The sequence below is a fragment of the Poecile atricapillus genome, chromosome 18 (assembly GCF_030490865.1).
Source record: "Poecile atricapillus isolate bPoeAtr1 chromosome 18, bPoeAtr1.hap1, whole genome shotgun sequence".
Classification (NCBI taxonomy): Eukaryota; Metazoa; Chordata; class Aves; order Passeriformes; family Paridae; genus Poecile; species Poecile atricapillus.
In genome coordinates, this window is record NC_081266.1 from 7971880 (window position 1) to 7989152 (window position 17273).

Below are 17273 nucleotides of genomic sequence, written 5' to 3' on the forward strand. Positions count from 1 at the left end.
TTCTTTGCTTGCTGGTTCTATCAGCTACATCACAACCATAAGGTTTAATGCATTTTCCCATTTAAATGGGAAGATTTTAAAATAGATAAGGACACATTTGTCACCATTTTTTCTTGAAATGGGTTACTTAATTGCATTTTATGCCATTTAAAAATGCATCTCAAAATGTATCAATTTTATGCCCTTTCAAAAAAACTCATATTCAGAAAGCACTCACAGTGCCAATGTTCCTATCTCCATGGTTTACCTCACTCATTTGAATCTAAAGAGATGTAATAGATCACACTTTTATCAGCCTTCTTGTCTTGCTCTCAGCTCTTTCCAGTTGTCTGTGCTCTTAAAGTGGGCCACTCACAATGAATGCAACGAAAATCTGTGCCTCAGATATCCCAAATCTGAGCTGAATTCCACCCAGCCTGGGAAATGCTATTGCAAACAGGAGCGTATCCTAATGCTCTGGAATGTTGCCATTGCTTATGAGATGATCAATGTGATTGGATTTGAAGCCACTGCTTTCATTCCACACCAGCACTCCAAGCTGGGCACAGACTGTCTAGGCTTTCTTCTCACATGCAGGTCACAGCTGCACTCAATCCATCACTGCCCAAATTTACAGAAATATTTCAGAAGTCCAGGAAAGATGGAGCGAGACTATTTACAGGGGCATAACAGGACAGGGGGGAAGAGCTTCAAAGTGAAAGAGAATAAACCTGTGAATAGGTGAGACCCCACACAAACTTTATGAGCAAGGACTTTGGTCTACTAGACCAAAAATAAAGAAAAAAAACCTCTTTTTTTTCTACCAGAAAAAAAATAAAATATATAATGATTGATTTTCCTACAACACAGAGCAAGCTTATATGGACAATATACATTTTGGCATAAAAAGTATCACCTCTCTTCCTGGCAAAAAAAAAAAAAATCAGTAAAACTGTATTTTTTCTCTTCCCTAACAGACTCCAAATTATATTAATCTTAATGATAACTTCTGGCTTTATTTTTCACCTACACATTTTGAAATGGTTGTTTTCACTCTACAGAAGCTTGATTTATGGCTTACAATGTGAGGGATTCTGCCGTAGGAAGAGGGACTGCTCCTCTGAGAGCTGAATAAATGCATAACTGCATGACATAACATCCTTAAAATGTGCAGTCAGTCTTTTTTGTATGGTCTTTGGGCCAGTTTAATACTGTGGCTCTAAAGACACTGTCATTAGAAATGTGAAGAATCCAGTCACACAGTTCATAACTGCTGACATTGCTCCTACTTCATTACAAGTGGTCCTACTGGAAAAGAGATGTCAGGTGATTAAGAGTCCTCCATTGTCCAAGTAAATCTGCAAAGGGTTTAAGTAGAGATCCTCTCTTGTGAGATTCTCATGGGAAAAGTACCTAAAGCATTTCTGATAAATTATCAGATCTGAAAATCTAAATTGATTTTTGCTGTCTAATTAATGTGTCAGTCTGAAAGTCACACTTCAGTGTAAGTCTGAGTATTTTTGGTTGTCATTTGACCAATTTTACACCTGAAATGTTTCCAAAATAATTTTTAAAATTTACTTAACTTGTGATTCTTGGCAGAAAAGTGAATATTATCAGCTTCCCTCTCCTGTTTTAGTCTGGAGTCACTGACAAGTTTTAGAACAAGATCAGCAACTACTTCAGAAACAATTGTGTTCCTGCAATTTTTTCCCATCTTCCTTTAAAATTTATTAGACTTCACATAAATTATTTACTATTCTATTGGTTGTCTGCAGTGAAGACAGCTGGAAAAACTGATAAAATGGAATTTCAGTGTTTCTTTGCTTTACAGTGAAATTCCAGTATCTATGACACACACCAAAAACTGCCTAAAAAGAAGCAGAATAGCCCAAGAGCTTTTTCATAAACCTGGCAGTAGAAGCATTTCTGCAGAAGAGACATAAAACCTTCATTCAAAACCACTCCCAGCATTTGGAGCCATTCCAAAGGAAAGTTGAGTGCATTTGGAGAGCTTCAGATGTTGAATCATATTATCCCACCTATCTTGCAGGTGTCTACACCTGAATTAGCAGTACCACTTCACTCTTTGTGAAGACTAAATCAGTGAAATTCAAGGGAAAACATTAAAAAAAAAATTAGTCCTCTAGGTTTCACTTCCTAAGGAGGCATTTCTGGACTATTAAAACCAGTAGAAGAGAGCAATAATATAGTTATTGACACAGAACCCAAGCAGGGTCGGGTTTGAGTCATTTTAATTTCCACAGGTGAGGCATACCAAGATCAAAATTAGTTGGTTTCTTTTCCCTTGGTTGCTTCAGAGGTTAAAATCAGAACTAGTTAGAGAGCTCCTTATCACTCCTCTTTTCATGCATCATTTTTTACCATATTTTGTCATATTATTGCACACAAGACTGAACCACAAAACAGATGTGACAAAATTGCCAAGCTGCATTTCAGTGTCACAGTCCAAAATAAAACCTACAGAAAGTAAAAAACCCATCATACAAGTACAACTTTCACAGCAGCATATAAATTTATGCACACCCCAAAAAGCACATATGAGATATTCTGAAATAAAATTCTCTACCTACAACACCATGGTTTTCTCCTGTAAGTTATGGCATGTTTTGGTCATTCCTGCAGAGTGCTTTGGTACATGTAGAACATTTCCAAATGCCACATTCAAAAGGTTATTTAAGTCTTTTTTTTATTATGATTTTCACCAAGGCTTTCTTTCATTTTGGATTTTTGTTGTTTTTTTCAGTCTATATAAAACAACTGATATCAGTTTATTTAAATAAATGTCCTGAATTTTATTTCCCTGCATAAATCTTTCCATTTCATTTTATTTCCTAAATAAAAAGGAGACATGGATACATCAAACCAGTTCTTTCCAGTGCCTCACTGCAGTTGTATGCAGGAGGCATACTAATTTTCACAGACTATGAAAAGTGAGGGCTTTTCTCCATAAGACCTCTTTTTTCCCAAAACCTCCTGTTCTTATGAGTCTCAATTTTCAGAGAATGGACAGGGAGTACACAGTGATATCCAAAAGCTATTTTGTGGAAACTCTGTACTTTTTACTGAGCTTTTTAACTTGCCTTCCTCTGGAAATTAGGTTTACACAATTACATGTCTTGTCCTCAGCCCCAAAAAGTCTTGAGCCTGTTGGACCATTTCATCCTGCTTTAGCTGAGTGCCAGGCTGCTCCAAGTTAATATGTTCCAAGCAATTCAGAGAAAATTGCTGGCAAGGTACAGAAGAAAGCACTGTTTTGAGTCAATCACTAAGGGAAGTGAAGGAGTAACTCAGTTCTCATAATTACAAGATGCAGAGGCCTGGAAGGCAGTGTTATGTGTAGGTTTGAACAAAACCTAATATATTTTCTTTGCCCAGCCAGAAAGGTTATGGATGTTAAAGGAATGTAAGCTTGCAGGTGTGGGGAGGAGAAGGGAGTTAAGAAGGGGAATAGGTGGCAAAGAGAAATCCAAGAGTCCTTTGAAGAGTTTCAGGGAATTGCAAAAGGGATCTAGAGGATTCACTTCTGTGCATGGGGTGTAAAGCACAACGGCAGGCAGACAGGAGGGGTGTGTGAATTATACAGACATGGGACAGATATAAAAATCAAAAGTCTGTGTTAAATCAGTGAAAGGACATCAGCAGAAGATTCACTGAGATACCCTCACTTTGGGAGTTGCATTGTGAAGAGCTGCTATATTTCTGCCAAACAGCTATCTAAAGCAGATTAGGGAATAAATAGATCTAACATAGCTTGGAAATAATGTATGTGGAGAATTGTTTTTAATCAGCCTATTCCCATGTGAAAAATAGAGGGGTTTTTAAGTGAAGATGCAAATGAAGTGACCAAGAGGGCAAATCTAACCACTTCCTGCAGATTTTTAATTCTTCCAGGAAGGGGCCCAAACCCCCTATGCACCAAAAGTCATATGTTTTGCATATAAATGGTTAGACTGACTTCTCATTAAGGCACACTCTGAGTAAACAGCCAGTGTAGTAATTTTGAAAGATTTTGGCGCTGTCTGTGATCTAACAAATGGTTATCCTTTGCAGAGATAAGTGTGGAGATTCACAGGCTAGAAAGAAAACTAGTAAATTGCAGTATGATAAGACTGGGAGATTAATTCAATTTTAAATTAAGGACCTCTGGCGAGTGCTTTCTCTAAGAATGAAACAAACTTCCTAGTTTTTAATGGCAATGTATAGTTTAGATAGCAATGATAGCACACAGGGAGGGCAGCACCCCAGGTAAATAATCCAGACATGGCACTAAGTGTGGATGAACCACAAGGACACAACATAATCAAACCAATTTCACACAGTATGGTGATGAGAAGATACTTGCATAGTCCAGCACAAGTCCAAATCTGTACTGCAAATAAGCATTTATGAGGACATAGAAGCAAGTCAAATTTATACTAAATAGTAATTTTTGTACTCCTTATGTAGTTATGTAAAATAACAGTCAGGATGGAGAAAGTAACTTGTCACAGAAGATATATGGAGAGCTGAGAAAGGAAACAAGTGGAAAAGGAAGCCTGGAACAAGGGTGACATAAGCTCCAGGGCCCTACAGACAGAATGAAATCTGTGCCTGTCCTTGGATGAGTGTGTATTTCAACATAACAAGGTGAATCCACACCTCTCACCTCTCAAAACCGAGAGCCTAAGGCAAAGTGCCCTGCTCACCCCACAGTCTCCCTCAGGTGGCCTTGGCAAAGACTCAAAGACAGAATATATACCTGGGTACAAAAACTATTCTGCTCTACTTTACCTAGGGCTGAAGAAAATTTAGCAGGCAAACATAGAAATATGTTCTGGAACTGAGAATCTTTTAAACTGAAGAATAAACACGTGAAGGTAAAATTGTCTCTAAAGCCATTAAAAAGGACAAAATGCTTACAGGTGAGAGGTTTTCCAAAGCCTGCTGGGTACAGAAGTCATGCCATGCTTATTTTGAAAAAATTCAAATAAATAACTTTCAATGAAGAAGCAGAAGTTACCACTTTTTTTTGTTGCCCAGGAAACGAATATGTTTTGTACTGGAAATTAAAATTCTACATGTATGTTCATCTGAATAAAGACTGGAGACTCCCAGCAGCTCCCAGCTGTCTCTGGATGTTGTGCTGACCAGGAATGTTTGAGTGCTGCCTTGTGTAGCATATCCTGTTCTGGGAATTTTTGGCACTACTATCAATTGTTGTGCTCACATCTGCACCTAAGCAAGTCACAGAGTGCCACTGAAAACCCACAGACCCTTCAGAAGAAACTTGCATTGCTGAGTAACGGAAACTTAAAAATGCTGAGCTTGTTATTAGTGATTTTCTTAATATCCAATTCAAAGAGGTAGTTTAAAGAGATTAATAAAATAGAATAAATGGAATATCTGGCATAGGAAACAGCTATTTAACACAAAGTGATATTTACAATTACTAGTGAGAAAAAACTGGTGGAATATGTGGGTTGAAGGAAAATTTTATACAACAAAAATTAAAATAATGCCACTGGGGGAAAATTACGTAACCTACATAACACCAGAATACTATAGGAAGCAAGAAACTCCTTTATCTGTAAAGCCTAGAATGCAATAGTTTCTGCAAGGATACATACCCATCTGACACCCTACATTCCAGAACTCCTGAGGATTATAATTTGACGAGCTCATTCTTGTTCCCTTGGGGTAAATTCTTGTAATAAATCTTGTAGTATGTGAAATAAACTCTTTAGCTGATAAACAGAAGGATAAAATCTTGGTAAGAAAACCTTTGTTATTAAAGAAATCCTATTTGAACAAATAATAAAAATACAGTAATTTGATCCAGCAATATTTTTACACAATATTATGCCAATTTATTCTATTTTAACATCATTTTATTTTGAAATATATTCATTTGTTCATTTAATAATTAATTTTTAAACCTTAATATTTTGTGTGTATTTGAATCTGACAGTATTCCTGTATAAAGAAATATATATTCCTTTGTAAGAAGTTCATTATCCAAAAACCATCCCTTCCCTGAAATATTCTGTTTCTTCACCTTTTTGCAGGGTAACCTTATGATTTCTACACTAAAGCCTACTGTATTCTCATGGGAAACTGAGACACAGGAAACTGCACAAAAGTTTCCCCCTTCTATAATAGCTCAAAATGAAAAAAAAAGGAAAAAAAATCATCTTTAGATGATCTTGGCTTGTTTGTTGTTTGGAGGTTTAAATAAAATGGCTAAATAATATTAGGACCAGGGAAGAGCACGTTTTCAAAAGCCACTGAAATTCTTGTTATATAAGCCTCAGAAGATAACTATCATGTACATTGTTTTTCCTTCTGCTGGCAGTGTTCCCTCCTTTCTCATATGTAAGCATTGACTGCAGGGATGTGGGAAACTTCAGATGACTTCTATCTGCACGATTCCTTTTTAGTGATTAAACAAAAATCTACATTTCCAGGGTCATCTCTCTGATCTCCATTTTCCTCTCACCTCATTTTTTGTTTGTTTAGCGGTTTTGTTTGGTAGAGTTTGGTTTGCTTTGTTGTTTGGGGGTGGTTTTATTGAGGGGGAGGAGAGGTTCTAGAGCTACTTTTCTATCTCCTAGAGTGCTGGAGGAACCAGAGAGAGGACTCAGTGGCTGGAAAATCCTACTTTGTGACACTGTTCAGCATCATTCACCTCGCCAGCTGTTGCCCTGAAAACTAAAACCTGATAATGTTGTCATAGCTTTAGTTACTTTCCCATGGAAGTTCTATAAACAGAAGTTGTTTATCACATTCCTTCTAAGAAACATCTTTTGATGGACGTTTCACACGACCAGTGTGCTTGGGAAGGTGTAACTTAATTATCCAATTCCTGGTCATTGTTGAGAATCTATAAATACTGGGGTCAGAAAATAAAGTTCCTTCTTTCCTGTTCTACCACTGGAAAGTGTTCATGTGAATCATTTTGTGTCCTTTAGCAACAGCCAGCCACTGAATCACCTCCACAAAGTGAGTGGGCATGTGGCAGCCTTCATTGTCATTGTCACTGTCATGCTCGGTGATCTCTGCTTTTAACGCTCCCTCGGGGCTCTCTGCAGGCAGCTGGAGCTCAAACAGCAGAGGCTGCACCAAATGGAGCTGCTCCAGCCCAGAATGGTTTGGATAATTCAGTTTGGCTGGGATGGAAGGTCTGCTCCAGTGGAGCAAGCTGCCTGCTCTGGGGTTTATCCATCCCATTAATGAGGACTCTCTTATCTGCACTTGTCACCAAAGCCAGGCGACTGCCGAGCCAACTCCGCTCAGTTCTCAGCCCAGACATGGGGGTGGGGAGGGAGGTGGTGAAATTTATTCCACGCTTTTTCAAGTGCTGACTGCAATTCCTAAATTACTTGATGCAGAAAACAATGAATCGAAAGGCAGACGTACATTTTTTAGACTGTGTTAATATTTGTTCTTATAAAAATACACGGAATTAAAGCAAAGTTGAATTTCAGTTTTCCTCCCAAAGCCAACAGAAATAAAAATATTATGCAAAGGACATATCTAAAACAGTGTTATACAAAGAACCAAATAAAATCAGACAGCAGGTGTTTCATAAAATTTTAACCCTTCAATGCCTAAGCAGTGAAGCAATCATAGCACCAATGTAACTTTTAACTGATTGACTCAAAAGAAATTACCTGAAGATCTTAAAAGTTTTCGTGCTGCACTCTCTCCAACTGAATTATTTTCATAACACTGCTGATGCTGCAGGGAATGCTCAAAGCTCACAAACTTCTGAGATTTGGTATAAACCACAAGGTCTGACAATGCAAGGGCAATCTTTCCCTTTCTCACCTAAACATCATCAGATGAATAATGGAATAAAAAAGTCACAATGATGAGTATTTCATTATTATTAATATTAATATTTATATATTAATAAATATAATTAATATTAATAAATTAATATGAATTATTATTAATATTAATAATTCAGAGAAACAATCATTTTGGATGCATAAAGCATGAAAAAACGTCTCAGTTAATGAATCTAATAAATATGACCTTTAATAGTGAGATCTGATCTGCTGAGAGAAAATTGAGGTTATTGTGCCCACGTTTATCACAGCAATCATAGGGTGAGTGGAGAAATCCTTCCTAGCAGAATGTTCTTCTCGATAGCTTTACAGTTTTCCTGCTCCTAAGAGTGGTTTGCAAATAATATAATTTTTCATGGCTTTTAATGTTGCTCCTTAAAAATATACCTCCAACTTTCTATTCATAAATATATAAAGTACTAGAAAAGACCAACAGAATAAACTCATCTATAAAATGTAGAATAACAGGAAAATATTACATTGCGCCAAGAAAATTAATCAAAGGCCTATTCCTTTAAGCATTGCCCTGAAGTTAGGAAAACTCTTTTCTTCTTGATTAAGGTTGAAAGTTCTCTCACCAAAATCTTAATTTAGTCTTGCTCAATTACCAAAATAAGCCAAAGTGACTGAAATTTTACCAGGATCTTCTCTCTTACAGAGAAGCACTGTGTGACCACTTCATTTTCCTCAGCATAACTTCTGAGCTAATTGGGGGCAGTAGCCAGCAGAGAGCTGCTGATGCTAATCATGTTTACATTCCATTAAAGCTTTTGAAGGCAAATTCTCATCCCACAAAATAATAGAGATTGCCTGCTCATGGCTCTTAAACTATGCAACGTTCAAGTGCATTAATTATTCTGGGGCTATGTCCCATGAGGACACCAGGAGTCTACTGCCATGGAAATCCTGAAAAATACAACTCTGGAGGCAGGCAAAGCCAGCAGCATCACTGGGGTATCTTGGCTGTGGATTCAAATGCTCTCCCACCCTCCCATAAAGCAATACAGTGGGACATCAAGGCAAATATTCCAACAGAGTGGGACCCTGGAAACCACTTTCTCTTCTGCCTGGGAAACATGAGCAGATCCTTTTTGTTGCTGCTGTTTAAGAGTCTGTGGAATTCATTCTAGTCCGTTACATGGTCCTACAAATATTCTTGAAACCTATTGTCTAGAGAGCTGGTCCTTCCTGGTCAGAGTCCATCCTTCCTCAGAATTTTTCCTTACTATTTCTCCATGTCAGTTGGAATGAGAAAGAAGAAAAAAACTTTCAAATCATATAAAAAAAAAGAGACACTGCTTCTCAGCGAGAGTGCTGGGCTCTGAGGAGCACTGCTGGTTTAGCCACATTCAGGCAATCAGAGCATGATGTGCAAGAGTGACTGGGTACACCAGGTGCTGCCTGACATCCTAAAAAAGCTGAACAAGGCAGTTTCAACCTTGATGAAGCAACAGATTTTCCGTGGTAGAGAGTTATAGTTGGTTAAAAAAACTAAGTTCAATTTGACTTTCAAACACCAAATTTTTACACTTTTTTCAGAAATAAAGTTAAGTCTCTGCATGATAAATCTAAAAACACCTCTTCAGCTCCAGGTGCTGAAAAATGTTCCAGCACAACCAGGAATGTGCACCTAATTTAATGCAAAAAAATCCAGAACTGAAGAAAATAGGAGACTTTATCTATCTTAAAAATAGACTGGAAGACCTGGGGAAGAAATGGTTAACTCTGCCTGTTGTCATCAGGTACTGCTGTAAGTGTTCTCTATACATAGTTCCAGGAGAGCCATGGCACCAACAAAACACATCTTAAATCTACTGTGGGACCGAGAGCCTGGGACAAGCACAAGTTTTGAGAGAGGAAAATGTTGAAGTTCAAGATGGGAGCACAGGAAGGGGTTGTTTTTTAGTTGGATACTAAAATGTGGTCCAGTCTGACTTTTCTTATAAGAGTAGGAAAACTCTGAAACCTCGAGCTAAAAAATGTAATTTCCAAATGCACTGATCTTAGTAATTTTAAAGTTTTCTCTTTAAATTTTAAATTAAATTTAAAATATAAATTATTTTAAAATAACTTATTTATAACAACTTTTCAGTTTAGTCTCTATTTTAAGATAATCGAGTTTCTTTAAAAAAAAAAAATCTGTGTGTTCTCTATATTCAATTGCAGCAAAAGTTACCTTTGGTTTTTTTTGAGGTGGGGGTGAAGGTCTATGATCTCTTCTTCTTCTGGTGGGACTCCTTGATGGCTGAAGAGGTAACGTGTCATCTGCGTCATCATCCTCAGACTCAGATTCAGAGTCACTCAGTTCCTCTGTCTCACCACCATATTCAGCATCCATCCTGAGCAGACCTTCCTCAATTGTTCCAACTTTTTTATTTTTTATCAGAACTTTGAATTTTAATGCCTATAGAAAAGAGGTTGAACAATAGTAACTAGAATTACTTAGGTTTTCATCTCTTGGTGTTATTTAACCAATCTTCAAAGTTGTTTATTAAATATAATGATGTGAGGTTGCAAAATGAATTAAAATAGAGTGAGGCAGAAGCCAAAGCCAAAGAAACCAAACAGAATCTGGGGATCAATGTACACAACAGAATGAGCCTATCTAACACCATGACAGGAAAAAAGGCTCTCTTCCACAGGAACCCAGATGCTGAAACTATGAAAAGATAAAAGTAGAAAGCTAAGTAAGAGCCAAAAGTGATAGCCAGGCAAGACATAGAAGGTATATTTTTTTACTTATTTTTTTACTTCTATTTTAAGCCTAAATGTACTTCTATGTGTATATACACACTTAAAGATGTGTCTGCTATTCATTTGGAATGTTTTCATCTATCACTAAGCCTGCAGGAAATTTGTTATTTGATTAATGCCTTTGTGCATATCTCTCTGGTGTACCAAATGAAAACTTTTGTTTATAACTTGTGTTATTTTACAGTAGAACCTTATGCTGGTCTTACCTGGCCAGGGAAACAAAAGTTTGGTGATTTTGCCTAAGCAGTTTCTCTATTTTTAAATAGACGTGTATCAACCTCCATAATATGTAATGTAAAGGGAGAAAAACATCATTGAATTATATTGATTCTAACAGCATGGCTTTCATCTATGGAACAGAATCCTATGAGTATATATTTCACTTCAATTTACAAAACTATATTAATAGTAAAGCTTCTATTATGCAGCAGTACATCTGTACACAGGAGCTGTCAGGGAGTAACAGGACTTACTGTCACTCTTGAATAAAGTGATCCACAACAATGTTCTTTGAATTTCCTATGCTCTAGTGGAAAGGAAGATTACACTACTGGGAGTGTGGCGGGAAGAGGGAACAAAAAAATTCACAATAAATGAAAGGTAACTGAAATGCTGTGTTTTAAGGTATCCACGAAGTAAATATGAAAGGTATGGATAACAGAAATATATAAAGCCAAAGTTTTTTAGTAGAAACCAGAGCCATAGGCAAGGATAGAGACATTCCATTTATTTCCATTGCAAGCTCCATTGCTCATAATCCCCCTATCGCTTCAGATCTCGTGTTGGTAGTTTGCCAGGGTGCCAGTGGAATGAGACATCCTATGCCCAATATCTATCAATGCCATGCTGCTGGAAGGTTTGATTAGTCTCTCTGCACTGGTGACTCAGGATAAGGATGCCCTTTAACATTGCCTTCATTTCTTATTAATGCACTCTTTTTTTTATTTTTCTCTGGTATTTTTAGAAGAGTTTTAATATGATTAATGCTACTCATGTTTTTTAAGAGTTCTGAATTTTGCTTTGCATGTTCACATTTCCCAGTATCTAAAAGCAATTCTATCCACTTTTGATCTTGTATTTTGTTATTCATGGGAAGACTTCATTCTACAAATAAAAAAAATAAAATAAAATAAAAAAAGACCTGGTATACAAGGGAAGAAAAAACTATCTATGGTTACATTACTGCCTCCTATATGCAAACATAACTTTAAGTAAAAAAAGACAATAGTGTGTGTGTGTAATGATATAAAAATGGGTCATGATGTCAATCAGTCTCTAAAATTCTGTTTGCGAGCTGTTAGCAAAAACATAAACATCCTGAGGTAGGAGAAGTTTTTTAAGGTTTGCTTTGTTTTCTACAAAGGTAACATTCTAAAATCATGGTTCTTTTCAGAAACAGTTACAAAAATACTCCAGAGAATTTGCTATTTTTTGGCCAGAAGCAAATGACAATAATAGTTACCCCCAATCACTGAAAGTGAAACACAGAGTGAAAAAATGGCATAGGCTTTTGTCTGAACTTCACACATCTTCAAAAAAACTTATAACAAATGTATGGTTACAAATTCAGTGACTGTGTGAAATCTGAGTTCTTTAATTGGTAATCAGCACTGCTAAACATGTGACACCTTTTCCTCTACATGTCCAGGTCTTCTAAGAGAGCTGAAAAGCCTTTTAATGAGCTGAAAGTCTGAGCATTCACTATAACTTCTCCTTTCTAGTTTTATTATGAAAGGCAAAATATGTTAAAAATACATTTGCTGTTTACTTCTATAAAAACTGCAAGCATACTAAAAAATTCAAATATGTAAAACATCATAGGACCTCCCTAGAGCATAGTGGGACTTCAAGACTGGCATAAGCAAAAACCTCGAAGTGCAATCAACTAGAACAAATATTTACATAATTAAATGAACAAAACCTTTTTCTTGTGCATTCTGGTTAATGGGATGTATAACACAAATCAGCTGAAGTAATGCCAAGTTTCCAAGATAAAAATCACAAGCACTTTGGATCGGGCAAACCCACCTATTGATGACTACAATTAATGTGAAAATTCAGTGCCCAGAAATGTAAGGAACAAACCCTGGATTTGAGACAGAAGTATTAAAGACAGAATAGCTTCTCCTGTTTAAATTGAGCTTGTTGTTCTCCCTTCTTCTCTCCTGACCAGCTGTAGGTGCTCAGTTAGAGGAATATCAAGCCTTGAAAATCTTGCTAAGTAACAAAGTTAAAATCTCTTCTGAGTTTTACATAATATTCTATTTCAAGAATGATACTGCTGCCTTAAATACTGATATAGGGTTAAGATACAACACCTCCTGTGAAGTCTGACACAGGGAAAGGTTTTGAGACAATGACAAGATTTGTTAAGTACAACTGTTAAAAAAACCCAACACCAGCTATCTTTAACGAATCACACTTAGTGAAGTGTGAATGGATGTCTTTGTGGCAGCCTTATAAATCACAGTTATCATCTACAGATACTTTATATCAATACTGTATACTTATTATACAGATATTTTTAATCAATACCACCAGCAAGGTCTGAGCTCTAGGCAAACAAATATTAATTATATCAGGAGCAGCATTTTAGCTACCTCATAGCAAGTTTTCCTACAACACATTTACCCAGTGAGAAGCACCCTACCCTGAAAATTCCATTTCTGTGTTGTGCTCTGTAGTAGACTTCAGGTAAGTCTACTTACCTTAAGTCTACTTAAGGATAAATAGCTGTGCTATAGCTGAAACTATATTCTACATGGGCAACTAAATCTCTGGATGCATTGGAAATAAGTCCAGATGATTGCAGAGAAAGATGAGATGGTTACAGGTTGGCTCAGAGTCTTCATTGCACAGATTCCTTACCAAAGTTCAATGGTCCAAGAAGATGCCTTACCAAACAAACCACATGATTTTTATACACCAAATAAGCCATTGACCCAAGACCTACCTGGGTAATGATATAAAATATGGCAATGTCTTGTTTTTAGTTACCTCCTGAAGTTGCTTTACAATGCAAAGAAGCTATTAACAGATAATGACTGTCACATGTTTACCACATTTCTGGGAAAATCATGTTCCCTCAAGAGTGCAATGCCTAAAAATAGTGAAGGAATTAGATGAGTCTTCTGTATGTACTCACTACAGCCTAGAGATTCCTGAAATTTTATGAGAAACAGTATGGATTTTTTTATTATTATTTTTGAGGTCATCACCAAGACATACCACATTCTCTTTTTTTTTTTCATATTTTTTGTAAAGAATAGATGCCATAGACTGATCAAAAGGCATAAGAGTGACTAGAAACATTTTGACTTGCTAAGAAACAAAAGTATTTCTGATGCAAAGACTTGGTCAAGACATTTGCATATGTGAATGTGTTGGTCAAAATAAATAGGAATTAATCTCATAAATGAAGCAACAGAATTAGATGTGCTTAATCTTGAATTTCTCACTGAAAACACTCACTGTGTAGAGAAAGCTCTCCTTTTTATACTGAGTAGATAAAGGTGAAGAAAAGTGTGAAGGATGAGTCCTGGCTTATGGAGTTAGCTGGTTTTCCCCATAATAGCAGAATTTAAAATATCCATAGCCCATGAAGTTGTACTGGAGACCTTCTATTGATCTTTCTCAAGGATCTCATTAAACAGATCCTTTTATTTGGACACCACAGGTTTAACAACCATAGGGAAGCCTTGGCAATCCTGGCCAGAAATGCTTCTGAGACATCACAATGCAGTAATTGATCTTGCAGCTGTGTGGTAAACATTAAAGAGAACTTGTAAAATCACAGTAGTTGCCACTTCACTTTCAGTTAATCACACAGCAATATCTCATTCCAACTTTGTGACAGGAAACCTGCAAATAATGAAAGATTCCTAACTATCTGATATATCTATCCTGTCAGCAGTGTAAGGCAGTTCAATGCTCTACAATGCAAAATAATTGAGGAACAAACTTTCATCAAAGCATCAATGTGCTTACATTCTTTTCTGTGTTATATTGGATGCCCACCTGCTCCTTTCAATTGCTGTCAGATCTCTTGAGAGGAAGAACACAGCAGGGTAAGTAAAACCTTATCTCTTCTAGCATCCTGATATTTTCTAAGTTCATCTACAAATTGCTGCATAAGGCACTTCATTCCTTCACTTTCTATCAGCACATCACCACGAGTGCTGGTACAACCAGCAGAGATGTCTGGCGCCCGTCACTGATGTCAAATCTAATTTAATGCAGGACCTGACTCAAAGGACCTGTTATTCCAGTGAAGATTAGAGGGAGTTCATGAAGTCTCTTTAGAAGCACCATGATGGCCAAGACTGGGAGCAGAGAATTGTATCAGGTCTGTCGCTTTGGGTGGCAAAACATCTTCTTGGGAAAGAGATGGGACAGGTGAAGCTTAAAAGCAGCCTCAGTTTCTCATGGGATAAAGTTTGTGGGAAAGAAAGAAGTAGTGCAAAAGTCTTCTCCTTCCTCCATATGTAGAGGAGGAATTGTGTGCTGAGATGCCACAGAATACAGGAATTGCAGGGAATTAATAATATCAATATAGTCAGATGGAAGTGTGAATATATGACTGAAGGCAAAGAATTAAAAAACCTTTAGTCCTGAAATTTTCTGGGGTTTGTTTTTCAGATGAAGCAAGTGTTGGGAAAAGCAGAGAGAGGAAGTGTTCAGTGATCCTCCGCTTTTATTTCCTGCGCCTCCATGTGATTTTCACTTAGAATTACAATGGTAGGAGACATCATTGCAAGGTGGTCCAAGGAACCACCTAAGAGTGGGCGTGTTCCTCATTTTAACCTCCTTCCACACACACACAATCATCTCAGTTGACAAAGGTATAGTTCAAGACCTACTTAAAGAAAGAAGTAGAAGATTGACCATATAAAAGAAAATTATTTCGATGGAAGCCTCCAAAACTCCAAAACCTAAAAGGAACCTGTAGTTGTCTAATGTTTCTTTGAAGTGTTTGGAGAAACTATGTGATTTCCCACTTCATGTACCCACAAAATAACCATTCAATTCTGATCTTGAAGAACACTGAGGTGGCTTTTTCCCTTTTCTTGCTAATGCTCCATCTTGAAAAAAGTGGACCAACAACTTATATAGGTGACAGCTTTTTTCTTTTTCACACTAACTGAGGATCCTTCCAACAAAGAGCATTTCAAATTTATCATTTGTGGTTCTGTAACATCTCTTTTGCACAGCTTGAGTAAAGCAGTCTGAAGACTAAATTCAGAATTTGGTTTTCTCAAATGACAATGAATTTACCCAGGCCTTGAAAATGCACAAGGTCCCAAGCTTTAAAGATGTGATGTCACTAAACTCCTTTTTTGGCTCTTCAAAAAGATGCCAGCCAAAGTCAAGCTTATAACTGAATTTACAAATTCAGTCATAGCTACATATTTCCATTGCTAAGTAAAGTCCTACTGACTTTTCTTACATGCATGATCAGAAAACCTAGGAGAAACAGAGAAGATCCTCATTTGTGTTCATTCTCAAGATAATAATTTTCTGAATTAAAACTTTTGTAATCAGGTGACGACAGTGGCGTTATTTAGGTAATCCTTACACCTTGCACAGATGGGAAATATGTCTCACAATACTTTAATATGTTAAAAGCTCAGGAGAATTAATCTCAGCTGACAGCATTTCCATACATAGACCCAGCAATCCATTTTCAGGCAAAACTCTACAGAGCTGACTCATGAAAACTCTAAGCTGTGGAAATATGAAGTATGAACTCCCTGTATCACAGTAACCATATGGTAAGGGACATATATCATAGAAATTAATATTTTTAAGTGTGTGATTCAGTGATTCCATTTCACTGATTTTGTGCTTGCTTCAGAGGACATATGATCCTTGCACATCTCCTACACTGAATCCAGCCGTGATTTGAGAAGCTTTACAACAAGCCCTCCTGTTTGATAGAGTTTAGATTTTTTCCTAATTGAAAAAACAGTTTTCAAGGCTTCAAAATTATGTTGGAAACCATGATGCAAAAAAATATATTGCTACAATAAAAAAAAAAAAGGGTGGAGAAACATGAACATTAAATATTACAACATTGTTATGGAAATATAAGAGTACGGTAATACTTCAGCACATCTTCTTGCACAGATCACTTCAAAAATATTTTTCCTTGACAAATCCTTAAAAAATTATTTTAAACACCTTTTGTGTGTTGTTTTTCCTTATGACAGTGCTTCCTTCCCACATTTTCATTTGCATTTTTTTAGCTACTGTAAAAACACAAGGAATAAAATATGGCTATACTGGCAACAGCGAGAAGCTGAAATAAGTATTTTGTATGTGTGCACGTATTTGTGCTACAAAAGACTTGAAAAAAGTTTTTGTCCTTGAAAGAAAATTATGTGCAAAGACTGGAACAAAGGAAATGTATTTGTTTTAGTTTGCAATAAAATTTTCAACACCCATCTAATTGCCTTTTCTGACTTCATGTCCCAGGGGTCTCGGGCCATCCGCTGAGAAACGCTGTCTGAGGGAGAAACACACTGAGAAAGAGAATGGCTTTGCAGTAGCAGAGGACCAAAAAAAACCTCCATCATCACTGTTATTGACAAAAAATGTAGGCTCAGGTTTCCATTTCAATAACATGTTTAAATTTCAGGAATTTCCTTCAATTTAAGCAACAAAAAAATAAATCAGCAAATAACAGAT

The 17273-nt window shown here is 36.7% G+C and overlaps 1 protein-coding gene across 1 annotated transcript in view; it reads right to left on the reverse strand.

The window, feature by feature from the left end:
• The window catches only part of LOC131586069 (1-phosphatidylinositol 4,5-bisphosphate phosphodiesterase zeta-1-like), a 46958-nt gene that overhangs the window by 13272 nt on the left and 16413 nt on the right, over nt 1-17273 (reverse strand). The window contains exons 7-9 of the mRNA XM_058852807.1: nt 10009-10236; nt 7653-7809; nt 5610-5726 (exon numbers count right to left, since the gene is read on the reverse strand). Of these exons, the coding sequence (XP_058708790.1) occupies nt 5610-5726; nt 7653-7809; nt 10009-10236 (502 nt within the window). The remainder of the gene's footprint in view (nt 1-5609; nt 5727-7652; nt 7810-10008; nt 10237-17273) is intronic.